The sequence below is a fragment of the Dermochelys coriacea genome, chromosome 5, assembly GCF_009764565.3.
Source record: "Dermochelys coriacea isolate rDerCor1 chromosome 5, rDerCor1.pri.v4, whole genome shotgun sequence".
Classification (NCBI taxonomy): Eukaryota; Metazoa; Chordata; order Testudines; family Dermochelyidae; genus Dermochelys; species Dermochelys coriacea.
In genome coordinates this window covers 34,017,078-34,035,603 of record NC_050072.1, presented here as the reverse complement: position 1 = coordinate 34,035,603, position 18,526 = coordinate 34,017,078, and the positions used below count along the sequence as shown (strand labels likewise).

Here is an 18,526-nt window from a genome sequence, read left to right as displayed (position 1 = left end):
TCAGATCTCTGACTACGTGCTTTGCAGTCCCTCAGCTCCTGCCTTTATTCAGTCAGGTAGGGTTTAGAAATCAGATAATCCCACCTCAAACAATCTCTTAATTTTAACATTAACCCAAAGATTGGAGAATACTGTATCTAAACTTTAATGTTTAAAAAGTGTGGGTGGGTAACAATGACATAGGTGGGATATAATATAACAGAGGGATAACAATTTCACCTTTGTAATTACTGTATAGAAAGAGTTAGTCCTTTCCCAAGGCCCATCTACTACAGACAGAAAGTTGCTGATTCAGACTTTTCATACGGATAGGACTAATATTCAATGCTAGATTTAAAACTGGGAAACAGGGATGTTTTAGAGATAACTAAAATCAGTCCTGCTACAATGTGAGGGATTTATAACCCACTAAATGTCTCTTCCAGCCCAAGTATTCTACTTTGCCATCTTCATTTAATTAGAAATGCAAAGTCCTAGAGCATGGTACTTCCTTTCTTCAAAGCTAGCTGGTTTCTGGAAATATCAATTTTTAAAAATAAGTACAAACTGTAATGAATTAAGGGAAGCTTCTAGTTTCAATGGCACATGCTTTCCCATTGACCATCTGGAATGGCTCCAAGGCCCACAAATCACATTTGAATACCGCTGATATATAATATTTTGAAAGCAAAAAACACAAAATGCTGCAGTAGGAGGTTTAATATGTTGCAAATGTGACTCTTAGGTAATAGGTTAGCAAAGGACATAAGTGCTTTCAACCAAGTTCAAGAACATGAACTAGTCCCTTTACAGTGTCATTGTAGTTCCTGTTTCTTACCTTATAGTTTATGTTAACTTCATCCCCAATGTTTTCAATTGTATTAATAACAGCAGGAACTGTATCATTTGCAGCAATTATAATATGGGGTTCTTTAGGATCTTTCAAATGACTGTGGGTTAAAAAAATAACAAAACCTTTATAATCATGCACCCTAAGTTAATTATAGAGAACTTTTTGTTACTTTAAGTTAATCCTTCAGGGCTAGTTTTATTACAGTGTGCTACTATTTCCATTAATGCACAAGTCATTGGTTTTCTAAGAAGTGTTTGTGTCTTTTTAAATGTTATGTACATTACAAATCCCTTGTTTGGTTAAAACTATATCAGAACAAATCAGTCATAAAAGAAAGATGGATTCAAGGCCTGACTCTACACTGCCTTTCTCACATTGAGCAGTACGTCACTCCAACCCTAGTGCCAAGTGAAATAGGCAGAATCCTAGTAAACAAACAGAAAAGAGAAAAGGTGGATAAAAACAGATGGGCCAAATTTAGCTCTATTCCATATGGGTAGGACTTGTATTCAAAGCTAGATTTGACACCCATTTATTAGGGATGATTTAAGTCAACAAAGTAACACAAAGAGTGGGAAATTTTCAGAAGCACAAATGGGAGTTAGGCACTTAACTGCCTTCAGATGCTTTGAAAATCCCAGTTGGAATGAATTTAGCCTAATCATTTACATATACAAATATATACACAGCACATCCCATATTGATATATGTAGGCATACCCTGTACACATATTTCTAAGGATGGAATTCAACTGAATTTCAACTGTTCATGAGAACAAAGAATATATCTTTACTATGGCAGAATCCTTGAATTAAAAATGTATATTTGAACTGATAAAAGGCTGTTGAGAATCTGGAAATTAAGGCTAATTTATGAAACCTTAAAAAAAAATACAACAGAGGGCCAATACAAAATACTAGTTTTCACTAGGAGGGGAAAGCTGTGCTTTCTAATGCATGTGACACACCTCTGAATGAACAAAGTATGAGAGTCAGAGAAACCTGCTATTGCACTAGTCATCCTATAAATCACAGGTTTCAGAGTAGCAGCCGTGTTAGTCTGTATTCGCAAAAAGAAAAGGAGTACTTGTGGCACCTTAGAGACTAACAAATTTATTTGAGCATAAGCTTTCGTGAGCTGATAAATAAAAAGTGGCTGCAGCCTGCTATGGACAGTGACTGGTCCATTTCAATAAACCCTTTGCTTTTTATTCTCAAGACCAGTGTTGGTCTTTTGTGTACACTATCAAGTACAAGCTAACAGCAAAACCACACAATAGTCTCTTTAAATGTCTGCTCTATCCCATACTAGAAAATTAAATACAGAAAAACATTAATACCTTAAAAATATTAATCCCATTTCATATTTTACTGGGATTCTAATGTCTCCTCCATTGTCAGTCAGGGTCTCAAGTGGTTCTTCACTGTCACTAGAACAGAACACACACCACACCACTCTGGTCAGATTATGATATTCCTCAGTACACAGTACGTATAGTTGGTGGGGAGGGCTCTGTGAGACTGAAATATCTGCAACTGTGGATATAAAAAAGCCCACTGGCCACTTCAAGTTAATTATGGTCTTTTAAAAATAAATTGAAATGCCTCTTTCCAGTAAGTAAAAGGTACATACTGCATTAGGCCAAAGTCAAAATTACACCCTTGTAGAAATGAGAATACAAACTGCTGTAGATGGAAAATAGCTACATTATATCAAGTAGGGGCCATCTCCATCACACAGTCCCTGTAATTTCCTGTGACAGCATATATTACAGGCAGGTGCAGTCCAATTTACCCATGCAGCTATGGCAAGGCACCTCAATCTTGACTTGCTGCAACACTATTGCTATTTGAGGCCTAGGTCTCTCTCCTTGGCAGAGACTGCAAATTGTGTTACAATGTATGGTAATTTTGTGATCAGAACAGATGTCTTCAGTAGTTGAGGCTAGAAAATCTGAGTCACTTGTCTCATTGGCCTCTATAAATGAATGTCCATTTATTTAATCCACATCATTTGATAGCCTCAAACAAACCAATAGTTCTGTACATCTCTAAAGCTGGCCATTCCAGACGTTCAATATTCTCTTTTGAACCAACCCCCCCGCCAAAACCCCCCAGCTCTGTCATACCAGCTGGAACACAAGCTATACAGTAACTAAAAGGAAAGTTTGAGATATAAAAGCAATTTTGGTAACTAACCTTGTTACATACACCTGAACAGTAGCATTTTCCAGAAGATAAGAAGCGTTGAATTGGAATACTATTCTGAAAGAAATCTGGGGGAGAAAATACACATTTTAAAAAGATACTAAGAAAAGGAGAGTAATACTCAGCTAAACATTAAAATGTATTCAGATGAAAACTGGCTGAATTCCTAGTCAAAAATCTTGGAGTCCATACTCAGTTTTTAGTCCATCTAACTGAACAAGTAGGACTTCAGGATTTTGCCCAAAATGAAAAGGAAATCCAATAGCAATCAGGTTTTTACACTGCAGGGCCAATTTTTCAAAACTGGTGGCTCAGAATAAAATTGAATATATAATGTGTGTATAAAAGGTAATTAAAATAAAATTACATATTTAAATTCCAATTTGTAAATTTAATTTCCTTGATTTAAGAATTCCACATCTGTTGATCCCGAGAGCTTGGTACAACAGCTATCAGGCCTTTGGGGAGGGATCTGTATAAAGCCTTGGTAGTATAGCTGGTATGGGCTGTCTCCCTTCCTCATTTAGAAGAGGCTGCTGGGTTTGCATTTGTTCGTACTAATGTGATGGCATTTTTAATACATGGCAAAGGTGCCTAGAGTGTTGAATAGGCATTTTTAAAATGTATTTAAGAAATCTAAACAAATAAATAATCCTGGATTTTACAACAATTTACTAATGACTATAATTAAGGCCAATATAGCATAACATGGTCTCTTGGAAGGCTTTGGAAACTCTGTTCTAAACATGCACCTCTCAGCATCACTAGACAGATTACACCATAGCAGTTTTGCTTTTGTTTAATTAAAATGTAGCATTTGGTAATTATGTGATATAACCATCTTGCAGTTCGTTAATTTAAAGGAGTTTAAATTCAAGCTCTTTATTTCTCCATTGGTTTAAATGTGTGCACAGCTTTAGTATATTGTATGGGCAATTTGAGCATATAAGGAAGCCAGGAAGGGGCCTAGAACAGGAATTTACTGGGATTGTTTATCAGCCAATTAGATGAATTAATATCTGAACGCAAATGAGGGTATGAAACATCTAGGTTTTCAGACTGAGTGGGAATTGAAGGACTTTAGCCACAGACAAACTGACAATTACAGTTGGAAAGTAAAATGAGAAGACTCTTAAGAAGCTGTGAATGGGAATAATAAGTGGGATTTGCCCTGATTTGTCTACATGGAAAGAACAGTTTATCTAGTTGCTACTGCTCAAAGACTGGAATTGGAAAAGTATGTATGTTGGTGTGTGAGAGAGACTCTAAGGTAATTTATTATATCTGCACAAGATTTGGTGTACCCCAAAATAAAAGGAATAAAATATTTTATCCTAGAGCAATTTAAATGCAATTGATTGTCCTTATTTTAAGCTATTTTACAAACACTGAAGTCCAAATTTAAAGTGCTGCATTTGGACATTAGATTTAATCACCAAAGAATACATCTGGGCTATCAGAAATTTATTCCTAAAATGTAAAGAAATAGGTTACAATTATTTAAACATTTTACTTCCAGGTCTCTAGGCATGTTTCTTATGCAAAATGTTGAGGTTATAGGAAATTTTCTCAGAGTCGGTGCCTATACAAGGAGCCGCATATTAACTTCTGAAGAGCCGCATGTGGCTCCGGAGCCACAGGTTGGCCACCCCCGAACTAGCTAAGTTATATTTTATAAATTCAGCCAGGTCACCCATCGAAAGTCTAAAAGAAGTTGAGATTTTATATGAATATAGTTTTCCACACCTCAAACAGAGCAACAGGCTACATCATTGATGTAGACATTATAAACCACTCTGTGCTGGAGAACCCTCTTGAATACCATCTCTAGCATTGATGCCTCTCTTCCAAGGAACCAGGACAGAATTAGTAGGGACCTGGAGCAAGTGTAGAGCACAAGGGGGGGAGTCACAAGGTACTAGGGTATTAAATCCCAGATTTAGGTGCCTAAATCTCTAGTTCAGGCTCCACTGTGATTCACAAAACTCCTGCTGAACCCTTAGGCATGTAAAATCAGTGCCTACGTTTCCAGGGTAAAAGCTCTCTCTGGGCATGTGCACTGCTGCCTCACTAGAAGAATCCAGACACCTATCTCTTGAGTAAGCCCCAGAGCGATCTGGACTGGGGAAAGTTTGAGGTTTGCCTGCCTATCTCACATGTGAGGCCCCATTCAGTAGATAATCATAGGCTGATTATCATGTTGGGTCCCATTTAAAATGGAAAAGATGGTGGTGGTGCTGGTGGTGGCAATGTTTTAACTTTTAGCTTAGTGGTCACCTGGGATGTGGGGGACCCTGATTCGACTCCCCCTTTTGTCTGATGGGGATATTTCAATGTGGGGCTCCTTTAGTCTCATCTGTTGAAGTTGTTTCATTGTGGATAAATTCTTAAAGAGCCATAGGGCCAGAAACACAGAGAGAGAGAGGGAGAGAGAGAGAGAGAGAATGACTCTGTAACCTGCTAGCTAAGGCATCCACGTGGAAGGTGGGATACCCAAGGCACAGTGCTTCTGCTCTTTAATCGAGTGCCATAACCACTGAGCTAAAAGTTATAAGGTGGGTGTCATCTTAACCTCCTATTTTGTGTGTAGTGAGGCACATGCCTAACTCATTCTCACAAAAACCAACTTAGATGGCTAAACTGCCTGATTCCAAGAGAGGGGTTTCTGTTTGTGGTTGACTAGCAGAGCCTGGTGCATCTCTGCATCCTGGAATGAGACAACTATCTCTGTGAGAGGGACGGGGTTTAGGACACACCTCTCTCACACATGGCTTTTGTGAATCACATTCTAAGATACCTATCTCTCCCCATTCATTATAGAAGCTAGGTTTCTTCCATGAAGAATTGAGAGTTAAATGTGCAGGGGGGGGGGGGACATCATAGCATTTCCTGGATCTTACATGGCTATTTCCATAGAGAAAAAATCTCGACCTATATTAGAAAGGGGACCCTTTGAGTCGTATTTTAGGGAGGTACAGTGAGGTGTGTGTGTGTGGGGGAGGAACTTTGTGACTTTGTCCTGACCCATAACTATTTCACATTTGGTGACAATGTATACCTTCAAATCAGCGGCACTGCGATGGGTACCCGCATGGCCCCACAGTATGCCAACATTTTTATGGCTGACTTAGAACAACGCTTCCTCAGCTCTCGTCCCCTAATGCCCCTACTCTACTTGAGCTACATTGATGACATCTTCATCATCTGGACCCATGGAAAAGAAGCTCTTGAGGAATTCCACCATGATTTCAACAATTTCCATCCCACCATCAACCTCAGCCTGGACCAGTCCACACAAGAGATCCACTTCCTGGACACTACGGTGCTAATAAGCGATGGTCACATAAACACCACCCTATATCGGAAACCTACTGACCGCTATTCCTACCTACATGCCTCTAGCTTCATCCAGATCATACCACTCGATCCATTGTCTACAGCCAAGCGCTACGATATACCACATTTGCTCCAACCCCTCAGACAGAGACAAACACCTACAAGATCTCTATCATGCATTCCTACAACTACAATACCCACCTGCTGAAGTGAAGAAACAGATTGACAGAGCCAGAAGAGTATCCAGAAGTCACCTACTACAGGACAGGCCCAACAAAGAAAACAACAGAACGCCACTAGCCATCACCTTCAGCCCCCAACTAAAACCTCTCCAACGCATCATCAAGGATCTACAACCTATCCTGAAGGACGAGCTATCGCTCTCTCAGATCTTGGGAGACAGACCAGTCCTTGCTTACAGACAGCCCCCCAATCTGAAGCAAATACTCACCAGCAACCATACACCACACAACAGAACCACTAACCCAGGAACCTATCCTTGCAACAAAGCCCGTTGCCAACTCTGTCCACATATCTATTCAGGGGATACCATCATAGGGCCTAATCACATCAGCCACACTATCAGAGGCTCGTTCACCTGCGCATCTACCAATGTGATATATGCCATCATGTGCCAGCAATGCCCCTCTGCCATGTACATTGGCCAAACGGACAGTCTCTACGTAAAAGAATGAATGGACACAAATCAGACGTCAAGAATTATAACATTCAAAAACCAGTTGGAGAACACTTCAATCTCTCTGGTCACTCGATCACAGACCTAAGAGTGGCTATACTTCAACAAAAAAGCTTCAAAAACAGACTCCAACGAGAGACTGCTGAATTGGAATTAATTTGCAAACTGGATACAATTAATTTATGCTTGAATAGAGACTGGGAATGGATGAGTCATTACACAAATTAAAACTATTTCCCCATGTTATTTCTCCACCCCACCCCACCCCACCCCCCACTGTTCCTCAGATATTCATGCATCCGATGAAGTGAGCTGTAGCTCACGAAAGCTTATGCTCTAATAAATTTGTTAGTCTCTAAGGTGCCACAAGTACTCCTTTTCTCTTTGTGGGGGAGAAGTTCTTTTTTCATTGACATGGAGTTATATGAGATTTAGATTTGAGATTTATTTACATCTAGAAGTTTAATTGGTGCATAAATACATAACTGAACATGTAGCAAAGCTCAGGATGGACAGCTGCCATACAGGGCTGCTGCCCTCTCCAAAAATATTCCATTAACAGTTTCCTACCTCTTCTCCAGACTTTAGGAAAGGGTATCCCACTTTACAGGTAATATTATGATTGGATTCACAGCTATCTTTCTGTATACCCTAGATAGAAAGAATCACATCATTACAAGAGTGATTTCACTTTTATGTGAAACATTTTAAAAAATGTGTTAATTAAAAATTAAACAGTCCAGAAGTATATCACATATTCTTTGTAATAGTTACGTTCCATCACCATCATCATCATCTAAAATACAAATTGTTAATGGATATGATTTCTACATTTTTGTTTCATAACGTATGTAAAATCTTATCATAATATTGTTATATAAAGTTATATCAGAATTATTATTATTGTTTATCAGTGAAAGTGTACAGAGAACTTCACAAAATGCATAGGGCTTGAGTTTAAAATATGCATACATGCAAAAGAATTCTCTTCTCATCCCAAAGCATCTTTACAAATATGGGGAGCAGTACAGTGTCACCATTCAGTGATGGGGGACTTCAACTACTCAGACATCTATTGGGAAAATAACACAGCAGGACACAGAGTATCCAATGAGTTCTTGGAATGTATTGGAGACAATTTTTTATTTCAGAAGATGAAGAAACTTACTAGGGGAAAGGCTGTTCTAGATTTGATTTTGAAAAATAGGGAGAAACTACTAAGAATTTGAAAGTGGAAGGCAGCTTGGGTGAAAGTGATCATGAAATGATGAGTTCATGATTCTAAGGTATAGTAGGAGGGAGAACAGCAAAATAAAGACAAAAAGAAAAGGAGTACTTGTGGCACCTTAGAGACTAACAAATTTATTAGAGCATAAGCTTTCGTGAGCTACAGCTCACTTCATTGGATGCATTTGGTGGAAAATACAGAGGGGAGATTGATATACACACACAGAGAACGTGAAACAATGGGTTTATCATACACACTGTAAGGAGAGTGATCACTTAAGATAAGCCATCACCAGCAGCAGGGGGGGGGAAAGGAGGAAAACCTTTCATGGTGACAAGCAAGGTAGGCTATTATAGGCTAGGTATAGCCTACCTTGCTTGTCACCATGAAAGGTTTTCCTCCTCCCCCCCCCCCGCTGCTGGGTGATGGCTTATCTTAAGTGATTAAGTATTTTCCACCAAATGCATCCGATGAAGTGAGCTGTAGCTCACGAAAGCTTATGCTCTAATAAATTTGTTAGTCTCTAAGGTGCCACAAGTACTCCTTTTCTTTTTGCGAATACAGACTAACACGGCTGCTACTCTGAAACCTGTCAAAATAAAGACAGTGGATTTCAAGAAGACAGATGTTAGCAAACTCAGGGAGTTGGTAGATAAAAAACTGGGTTTGTTTGTCTGGAAAAGAGAAGACTGAGAGGGGACATGATAACAGTTTAAGTAAGTAAAAGGTTGTTACAAGGAGAAGGGAGAAAAATTGTTGTTCTTAACCTCTGAGGATAGGACAAGAAGCAATGGGCTTAAATTGCAGCAAGGGAGGTTTAGGTTGGACATTAGGAAAAACTTCTTAACTGTCAAAAGTTGGTTAAGCACTGGAATGAATTGCCTAGGGAGGTTGTGGAATCTCCATCACTGGGGATTTTTAAGAGCAGGTTGGACAAACACTTGTCAGGAATCGTCTAGATAATACTTAGTCCTGCCATGAGTGCAGGGGACTGGACTAGATGACCTCTCAAGGTCCCTTCCAGTCCTATGATTCATTTCAGACCATGATTTGTACCTCCACTAAGCCCAGCTTGGTCATGACCCTACGTATGATGTTCTGTCACCAAGTGTCTGATCAGCCTCTAGGTCTGACTGACCCTGGTTGTGTTTTGCATTATTTTCTTTGGCTTTATTTCTACCATTTATCTTGTCCAATATCCCCACCATTTAATATTTTTGATTGCAACCAATCTCATAATGATCTCTGATTTCACATTCTTCTCTCCTCCTAACTTCATTTCTTTTAACATCATCCCACTTTTTATACCTGCCATCTTCCAAAGAACTCTCATCTCTACTGCCTAAAGCCTTCTGATATCCATTTCATTTAATGCAGCTACTTCCAGAGTACTACTGTTAATAAACTCACTTGATAAATTTTCACTTTGGTAACCAAAGTACATGTTTTAACCTCAACCTTGATGGAACCATTGACAATGATCAAGCTTCCTAGGTACACATAATATTTCACTTGTTCAATGGCTTCACCACTGCTGCATTTCAACACTTCATCTATTGTCCATTTCACAAGATGCAACCACTTCATCTTCTTGGCATTTCTTTTAAGTCCAAGTTAACTACACCAATTTTCCATGGTAGTGAAGAGTATCATATTTAAATCAAAGGTGTCTGGCGGTTGTACAATGTCATCTGCATAAGCTACAGAACTTAATTCTAAATCACACAACATTGCATCCTCCATCTCATCTACTATTTGTAACATATAATTTAGGAACATGATAAATAGTGTTGGTTATTCCATGCCCTCTTGTTTTACACCCCTCTTACTTGAATCAGATGCTTAATCTTCCACCAGAAGTACAAGAGACTTCAGACATAACTTTTTTCACTGCGGTTATCCAAGCTGGAACTCCATATAGATTTTACTACTTTCCACAATACTTCACTCCAAACCAAATTAAATGCCTTTGTGAAGTTGATGAAAGCAGCAGACATCTTTAATCCACATTCCCACTACAGGGTTCAGCATTTGAGTCGAAAGAATAGTAAATATGGCAGGCGACCAGCTTGGCTTAATGGTGAAATCCTAGCGGATCTTAAACATAAAAAAGAAGCTTACAAGAAGTGGAAGGTTGGACATATGACCAGGGAAGAGTATAAAAATATTGCTCAGGCATGTAGGAAAGATATCAGGAGGGCCAAATCGCACCTGGAGCTGCAGCTAGCAAGAGATGTCAAGAGTAACAAGAAGGGTTTCTTCAGGTATGTTGGCAACAAGAAGAAAGCCAAGGAAAGTGTGGGCCCCTTACTGAATGAGGGAGGCAAGCTAGTGACAGAGGATGTGGAAAAAGCTAATGTACTCAATGCTTTTTTTTGCCTCTGTTTTCACTAACAAGGTCAGCTCCCAGACTGCTGTGCTGGGCAACACAAAATGGGGAAGAAATGGCCAGCCCTCTGTAGAGATAGAGGTGGTTAGGGACTATTTAGAAAAGCTGGACGTGCACAAGTCCATGGGGACGGACGAATTGCATCCGAGAGTGCTGAGGGAATTGGCGGCTGTGATTGCAGAGCCCTTGGCCATTATCTTTGAAAACTCGTGGCGAACGGGGGAAGTCCCGGATGACTGGAAAAAGGCTAATGTAGTGCCCATCTTTAAAAAAGGGAAGAAGGAGGATCCTGGGAACTACAGGCCGGTCAGCCTCACCTCAGTCCCTGGAAAAATCATGGAGCAGGTCCTCAAAGAATCAATCCTGAAGCACTTAGAGGAGAGGAAAGTGATCAGGAACAGTCAGCATGGATTCACCAAGGGAAGGTCATGCCTGACTAATCTAATCGCCTTTTATGATGAGATTACTGGTTCTGTGGATGAAGGGAAAGCAGTGGATGTATTGTTTCTTGACTTTAGCAAAGCTTTTGACACCGTCTCCCACAGCATTCTTGTCAGCAAGTTAAGGAAGTATGGGCTGGATGAATGCACTATAAGGTGGGTAGAAAGCTGGCTAGATTGTCGGGCTCAACGGGTAGTGATCAATGGCTCCATGTCTAGTTGGCAGCCGGTGTCAAGTGGAGTGCCCCAGGGGTCGGTCCTGGGGCCCGTTTTGTTCAATATCTTCATAAATGATCTGGAGGATGGTGTGGATTGCACTCTCAGCAAATTTGCGGATGATACTAAACTGGGAGGAGTGGTAGATACGCTGGAGGGGAGGGATAGGATACAGAAGGACCTAGACAAATTGGAAGATTGGGCCAAAAGAAATCTAATGAGGTTCAATAAGGATAAGTGCAGGGTCCTGCACTTAGGATGGAAGAATCCAATGCACCGCTACAGACTAGGGACCGAATGGCTCGGCAGCAGTTCTGCGGAAAAGGACCTAGGGGTGACAGTGGACGAGAAGCTGGATATGAGTCAGCAGTGTGCCCTTGTTGCCAAGAGGCCAATGGCATTTTGGGATGTATAAGTAGGGGCATAGCGAGCAGATCGAGGGACGTGATCGTTCCCCTCTATTCGACACTGGTGAGGCCTCATCTGGAGTACTGTGTCCAGTTTTGGGCCCCACACTACAAGAAGGATGTGGATAATTTGGAAAGAGTACAGCGAAGGGCAACAAAAATGATTAGGGGTCTAGAGCACATGACTTACGAGGAGAGGCTGAGGGAGCTGGGATTGTTTAGTCTGCAGAAGAGAAGAATGAGGGGGGATTTGATAGCTGCTTTCAACTACCTGAAAGGGGGTTTCAAAGAGGATGGCTCTAGACTGTTCTCAATGGTAGCAGATGACAGAACGAGGAGTAATGGCCTCAAGTTGCAATGGGGGAGGTTTAGATTGGATATTAGGAAAAACTTTTTCACTAAGAGGGTGGTGAAACACTGGAATGTGTTACCTAGGGAGGTGGTAGAATCTCCTTCCTTAGAGGTTTTTAAGGTCAGGCTTGACAAAGCCCTGGCTAGGATGATTTAACTGGGACTTGGTCCTGCTTTGAGCAGGGGGTTGGACTAGATGACCTTCTGGGGTCCCTTCCAACCCTGATATTCTATGATTCTATGATTTTGTCAAAAAGTTCCTTTCCAGACTTTAATCACCTCTTTGACATTTGTTGTTAATTCACTGGAGGCTTTCTGACAACTTGCATTATTGGCCTGATTGTTTTTGTATACAACTTAACCTTTTTGTATATCGTTTTCATATCTTGTTTTGTTGCTGCTTCTGCCAGTTGTTGAGTCTCTTCATTCCAAAACTTTTCTTGTCCAATATTTGTAATTTCCTCACTGCTTTGTGCAATGCTTTTAATTCTTCTGCTTTCCCAGCTGTCTTGGCTTGTTTAAACTTCTCCTATAATGTTCTTGTTTCATACTCAGAATGCACAAAAATGCATGCACAATTATGCCTACTTGCAAGCACAATTACCATGACTCCATATAAATCTAGCATTTACTTCATACATGCCAGGAATCATGCAATCAATGAATCATGAATCTAACTGGCCATTTGTATGCACAAATACTTGATTTGTACATATAATGGTGGAAAGTGTGTATACAACTTAGGCACATAATTACACGCACATTTTTAAAAAGCAGGCCCACGATAAATAGATCAACAACATTTTAAATTCTTGACATCTAATCAAACCAATCATCTTGGTAACTTCAGAATTGTTTATCATTAACTTTATATAGCCCTGAGGTCATCACATGTTTATTATTAATATTTGTTTTAACTGATAAGGTGCTTCCCCATACCTCTGCCATCAGAATGTCAGCAAAGCACATATTGTTATTCTCCCCTTCCCGTGCATTTCATAATCCCCCTCTTCCCAACTGTTGCTGCTGTAGGTGCTCCTTCTTGCCCTTTGACTATGATGATATGATGATATGATGCAGAGCCTCCTCCAAGACTGCATTCATGGAACTGATTCCTCCTTTCACTTACACCAATGAATATGGTCCCTTTAAGTCAAAAGAGTTACACCGTCTTCCTGATGTAAGTGACTTTGCTTTGCTGCTGTTGCTGTGTCGGTCCCAGGATATAAGAGAGACAAGGTGGGTGAGGTAATATCTTTTATTGGACCCACTTCGGTTGATGGAAGGGATGAGCTTTGGAGAAGATAACCAGAGCATCCAGGCTAAAGCTGAAGAACATGAGGGAAAGCTCTGTGAAGCTTGAAAGCTTGTCCCTTCCACCAACAGAAGTTGGTCCAATAAAAGATATTACCTCACCCAGCTTGTCTCTCTGGTGGGAGTGAAGGCAGATTTAGGCCCTATGTATCTTCACTGCTCCGACACCATCCTCAGTTGAACGGTACTGTTTCTCACCCATTTCCTTAAAGACCATAATGGTGCTTGGTTTGTACTGGCCTAAGAAATTTTAGTCCCATGATAATTCTTAAATTGATGTCCCTAGTTTAGCAGCTTAATAGACCAACCCGCTCAAATCTCTTCACCAGATTGTGATAAATTGAAAAATCTATACCTCAATTCCAGCAAAAATAATGTTTGGAGAGTACTGTACTAAGACTCTGGTATTATAGGCACTGTCTTTTTTATTCCTGACAGACAGTAGCACGCTGAACTTATCATTGCTTGACTTTATGATGAATGGAGAGGAACTGTAAAATAAAATAAAATAATTGTGTTAATTATCTTTACTTTACAAACTGATAAAAAAATTAAGCAATGGAACTTTTTCCTATTGTCATACTGTTTTGTCTTTGATTGAGAAAACATTGATCACCAGTATTCTATTAGAACACTGGATCTCCATTTTATTAGCATGGCAGCTATATTAAGTTTCAGTGTAGTTACCTGTCTCCAGCTATACTTGTTGTTATAATCAGAACAAGATCTGTAATGCATTTATTTTTGATTCCACAGTCTTTTGTGAAAGGAATCTGCAACAATAATATTGATAGTTGTATTCACATTTTGTTATAAGTATAATCAAAATCTAAGTATCAGCATTTCAAGTCATTATTTTACATTATAAAACACCTTTTGTTTGACTGTCATGGAGACCTTTGTTGGTATTAGTTAATGAAGCCTCCTGCTACCCTGTGAAATTATTGGGTGTTATTACCCAGTTGCAGAAGAGGGATACCTATACATGGATGAACAGAAAGGTTAAGTGATTTACCCAAAATCACAGAGTGAGTCAGCGGCAAAACTGTGAAGAGTACCAATGAGTCCTGACATATTCCCCTGCTCTAATTTGTAGACTAGATACTTCTGCCTCCTTTCGCTGGAGTGTCCTATGGGCAGGTCATTCAGCTTTAAAATTCAGTTAGAGCTTCACAACCTGATTCAAATCCCACTGAAGTCAAAGTCCCCACCAATGGAGGTTTCATGGGAGAATGCATCTCCCAGCCTGGCCCCTCCATCTTCACTGTCCAGCCCTAGCCAATTTATGGACTAAGCCATCCAGCTCTAGGCCTTGGAGGAGCTGTCTGGAGAGGGGTGAATCTCAGCTTAAATACTCTAGATACTAGCAATGAACCTTAATGACTTACATATTCATACACTGCGTTCGGCTGGTCACTATCGAGAACTGGCCCATTGTCTGGGTCGGAAAAATTGAACTCCAACAAAACCTTTACAGAGTCCTGAAAATCAGGCTTGTCCTAGAAATGAAATAAATGAAACTGTTATTATGATATTTTTTCTTAAAACCACCATTGGTATGGAAGCCTCTAAAGGAGAATAAATATGGAGAACCCCCCAAGTGCAATATTTTTCAGTCTCATTCTCATCAGAACCACAGTATAGGAAAAATATCTGAAAAAGGAACAACTTGGTGTAGTTACCTAATGATGACCAGCTTGTTTCCAACCAAAACCTCCAAAATACATGTCCTATAGGATCACAAAAGGACATCTAGTCCATCCCTCTACCAATGCACGATCATTCAAGATCATCTTAAATGCGTCAACATTTACAGTTACTTTTATTCTTCTCAATGGACCAAAGGTAGCCCTGGAATAGGCAGATAGGAGGCCGATGGACATGAATGGAGTGCCCTTTTGTGCCAGGGATGAATTTGTGCCCATTATTCTTGCACATATTGCACGTTCAAGCAAATCTATGTGTTATGCATATATACCAGTAGGGTAATTTTTTCAGCAAGCAACTGTGGAGTTGCTAGGATATGGGTGCACAACAGGAGTTAGGAACCTAAGTCCCTATGTTAGGAGCCTAGGTCCCAGTTCTCGGATCACTGCGATGCACAAAACTCGCAGTGACCTTGTAGGCATCTCAACTCACCTGCCACCTGAGTTTTTGCTGTAAAAGCTCCCTAGGCACTTAGTGTTTCTAAGCAAGTGCACTGCTGCCTCCCTGTGACTGTCCAGATGCCTATCTCCCACCTAAGCCCTTGCGTGATTCACAGACCATGGGAAGAAAGGTGTTTGGTCCCCTAACTTCCCCAAGAGGCCTGATGCAGTAGACGTGCTCACAGGCTGCCTAACAGATTGGGCTCCCATAGGCGAGCTTACACCAAGCCGCTTGAGGGGTCGAGAGGTGGAGGAGCTGCCATCTCTTAAATGAGTGCTCTAACCATTGTACTATGGGATATTCTGATATAGGGAGTCACTCTGTCTCTTCTGTTGATGGAATTGCATTGTGGATAAATAATGAAAGAATCACTGGAGCAGGGGGACTGGATGTTGTGTCTCCCACATCCTGGGTAAGTAGTCCAAGCATCAGGCTACAAAGTCAATCTCATTCTTTCCCCTTTAAAGAGTCAGTTGGGCCAGTCATTAGGCTCAGTGTGACAGTGCCGAAATCCTTTTGAGCATTCAGCCCTAGATGTTTTAAGAATAGGTGTAATAGTGTAGAATAGAATAGTGTAGAATAGAAATAGTGTAAATCCCTAATGATTCTATAAAACCAATGATCATAATGAACTGCTAACTGCTTTACATTTATTTTTTTATAGTAAAGAGGTCTAGCTCTGGTCATCTCACACATACGCTGTCCCATCCCTAATTACAGTTACACTAGCAAAGAATTGCACCAATGTGCAAATTACACTTTCATCTCACATCTTCCAGCTGACTCTTTTGCTCACATCTAAATCATCACCACCATCCTTTACATGGCTGATGAATTCAGCCCAAATGTGTTATTTGGATTTTAAATATAAATAACAAAGAAATAAAAATAAATTGAGCTAGGAGAATTTAATATATAGTCAAAGAAATATTAATACTATGAAACTGATTAATAATGTGTATACCAGCTATTGACAATGATCGTGAATGTAAGGAGCCTTTTTAATCTATTTTAGCATTAATGCAATAAAAATGCATTTAGAGATAACTGTAGTGTAACAATGAGAAAATATAGCCACTTTATATGATTTACTTGCCAACATGTAGAAGTTATGTTTAATACATTCTGACCCTTTGACAGTGATATTTTTTTGTATCTTCCTTTCTTGACTTTCCATGAACAAGCTTCGAGATATCTGTCTTTGTGAGTCAAGTGTAGCCCAATACTGTATACCTACAAAGATAATTGAAATAATAAAATTTATGTGGATAGGATTATAAGCAGATAGACATCTCCCTACTCTTTTTTCTTCCCATTTATTTTTGCTGTTTTTTAAAAATAAACTGTAATAAAATTTTAACAATTTTAATATTTTTATAGATTGTGAATATCAAACTTAAAAAATAATCATTTCAAGGTTGCATGCTGTTTTTTGGGGGGAGGAGGGAACCCAAACCAACCTACTAAAACCAAAAAACAAACCTAAATGCAAATAGAGCAGGTTTTCATGCAAAGATTCGATGACTTGCTGTCTACTTACTGGTTTCATATATTGTATCTTCTTTAGACTTTAGTCTGACTTCAAAACAAATTGTGGCATTTATGCATACTGTTTCTCTTTTATCCATATTACAGTTTTTCTTTTGGATATTGATTTTATTGGGTATGAAATTCATGGTAACGTTTACTACAGCTACATCACGAGACCTTCAGAAAACACCAAGAGGAAAGAAGACACTTAAATAATGTAAATCTTTTAGCATTTTAAAAACAAACTTGTCAAACTGTGCAATACTGTACATTACTGAACATACATATAGTGATATAGGCAGATAATGACATACACTCTACATACTATAAAGGTATACTGTATAATGGAAAAGGAGCAGTTACTGGAATACTCTTCAGACCTTCCATTGAAATGCACAAAGGATAAGATTTTCAGAAGCAGCTAAGTAACAGAAGCCTAAGTCCCATTTTCTAAAGAGATTATTAGGTACTTAGGATCCTAAATCTCATTGCAAGTCAAAGGGACTTAGGCTCCTAAGTGCCTAAGTCACCTTTGAAAACGGGACTTAGTCTGCTAAGTCATTTTGGAGCTTCTGAAATTTTTATCCAAAATGGTTGTTACTTCTTACTTTTCTGATGTTTGCAAAGTATGTAAAATTAAAACCACACTGCGGCAACATAAAATGTATTAAGAGCAAAAAATAAAAGTAGTTCTAAGTCCAAAATTCTGGTTGGCAAAGTCTTGGGAGAAGGATTATTTGTTATGATGATTTCTGTTCTCTGTTTTTACAAGACAATGCTGATTTGTCTATGAAAACTTTCACTGACTTCAATCCAGCCCAGTATAAATAGGCACAACTTTCATTGGCTTCAGAAGTTGTATCTGCTTTCACTATTATGACTTAACCTATCTAATGTTGAAGTACCTTGATGCCTCAACCAGGTCAGGCCTCTGTTGTACCAGGCATATATAGTAAATGACAGTCCCCATGCTGCCACGTCTTATGATTTTGTCAAGAGTCTTGTGATATTTGGTATTTTGCTTAAAGCCCCAGCTCCTGGGGATCACTGATAAGGTAAGAATCTTAGCTGTCATTTAAAAACAAAAAGGAAGTTTCTAGTCCTTGTAGTCACAAAGAAAGCTTGAAAATGTAACCCAAGGGCACCTTAATGGTTAAAAGGCCAGAATGTAAATAAGAAGACCCCAAACTTATTATTTTTAAAATTTCTTATGATTGTTAAGAAAATCTGATGATTTTTGGAGTCTGAGTCACGATTTTGAACTTTTGGGGTTGTTAACATTGAGTCTCTGCCCCAAAGGAAGTCAGGCTAAGGCCTTGATCCTGTAAAGACACATGCTTAACTTTACCCACTTTGAGTTGTTCCATTGCGAAACTGGGGCCTAAAAGACAAGACAATTGGATGAGACAAAAGTAGGTTGCAAAGGGAAAG

The 18,526-nt window shown here is 39.5% G+C and overlaps 1 protein-coding gene across 1 annotated transcript in view; it reads right to left on the bottom strand.

The window, feature by feature from the left end:
• ITGA1 (integrin subunit alpha 1) overlaps positions 1–18,526 on the bottom strand; it is a 129,537-nt gene that overhangs the window by 17,354 nt on the left and 93,657 nt on the right. The window contains exons 16-24 of the mRNA XM_043514359.1: positions 17,106–17,272; positions 16,662–16,798; positions 14,806–14,916; positions 14,105–14,190; positions 13,773–13,908; positions 7,643–7,723; positions 3,031–3,107; positions 2,172–2,261; positions 818–929 (exon numbers count right to left, since the gene is read on the bottom strand). Coding sequence (XP_043370294.1) covers positions 818–929; positions 2,172–2,261; positions 3,031–3,107; positions 7,643–7,723; positions 13,773–13,908; positions 14,105–14,190; positions 14,806–14,916; positions 16,662–16,798; positions 17,106–17,272 — 997 coding nt within the window. The remainder of the gene's footprint in view (positions 1–817; positions 930–2,171; positions 2,262–3,030; positions 3,108–7,642; positions 7,724–13,772; positions 13,909–14,104; positions 14,191–14,805; positions 14,917–16,661; positions 16,799–17,105; positions 17,273–18,526) is intronic.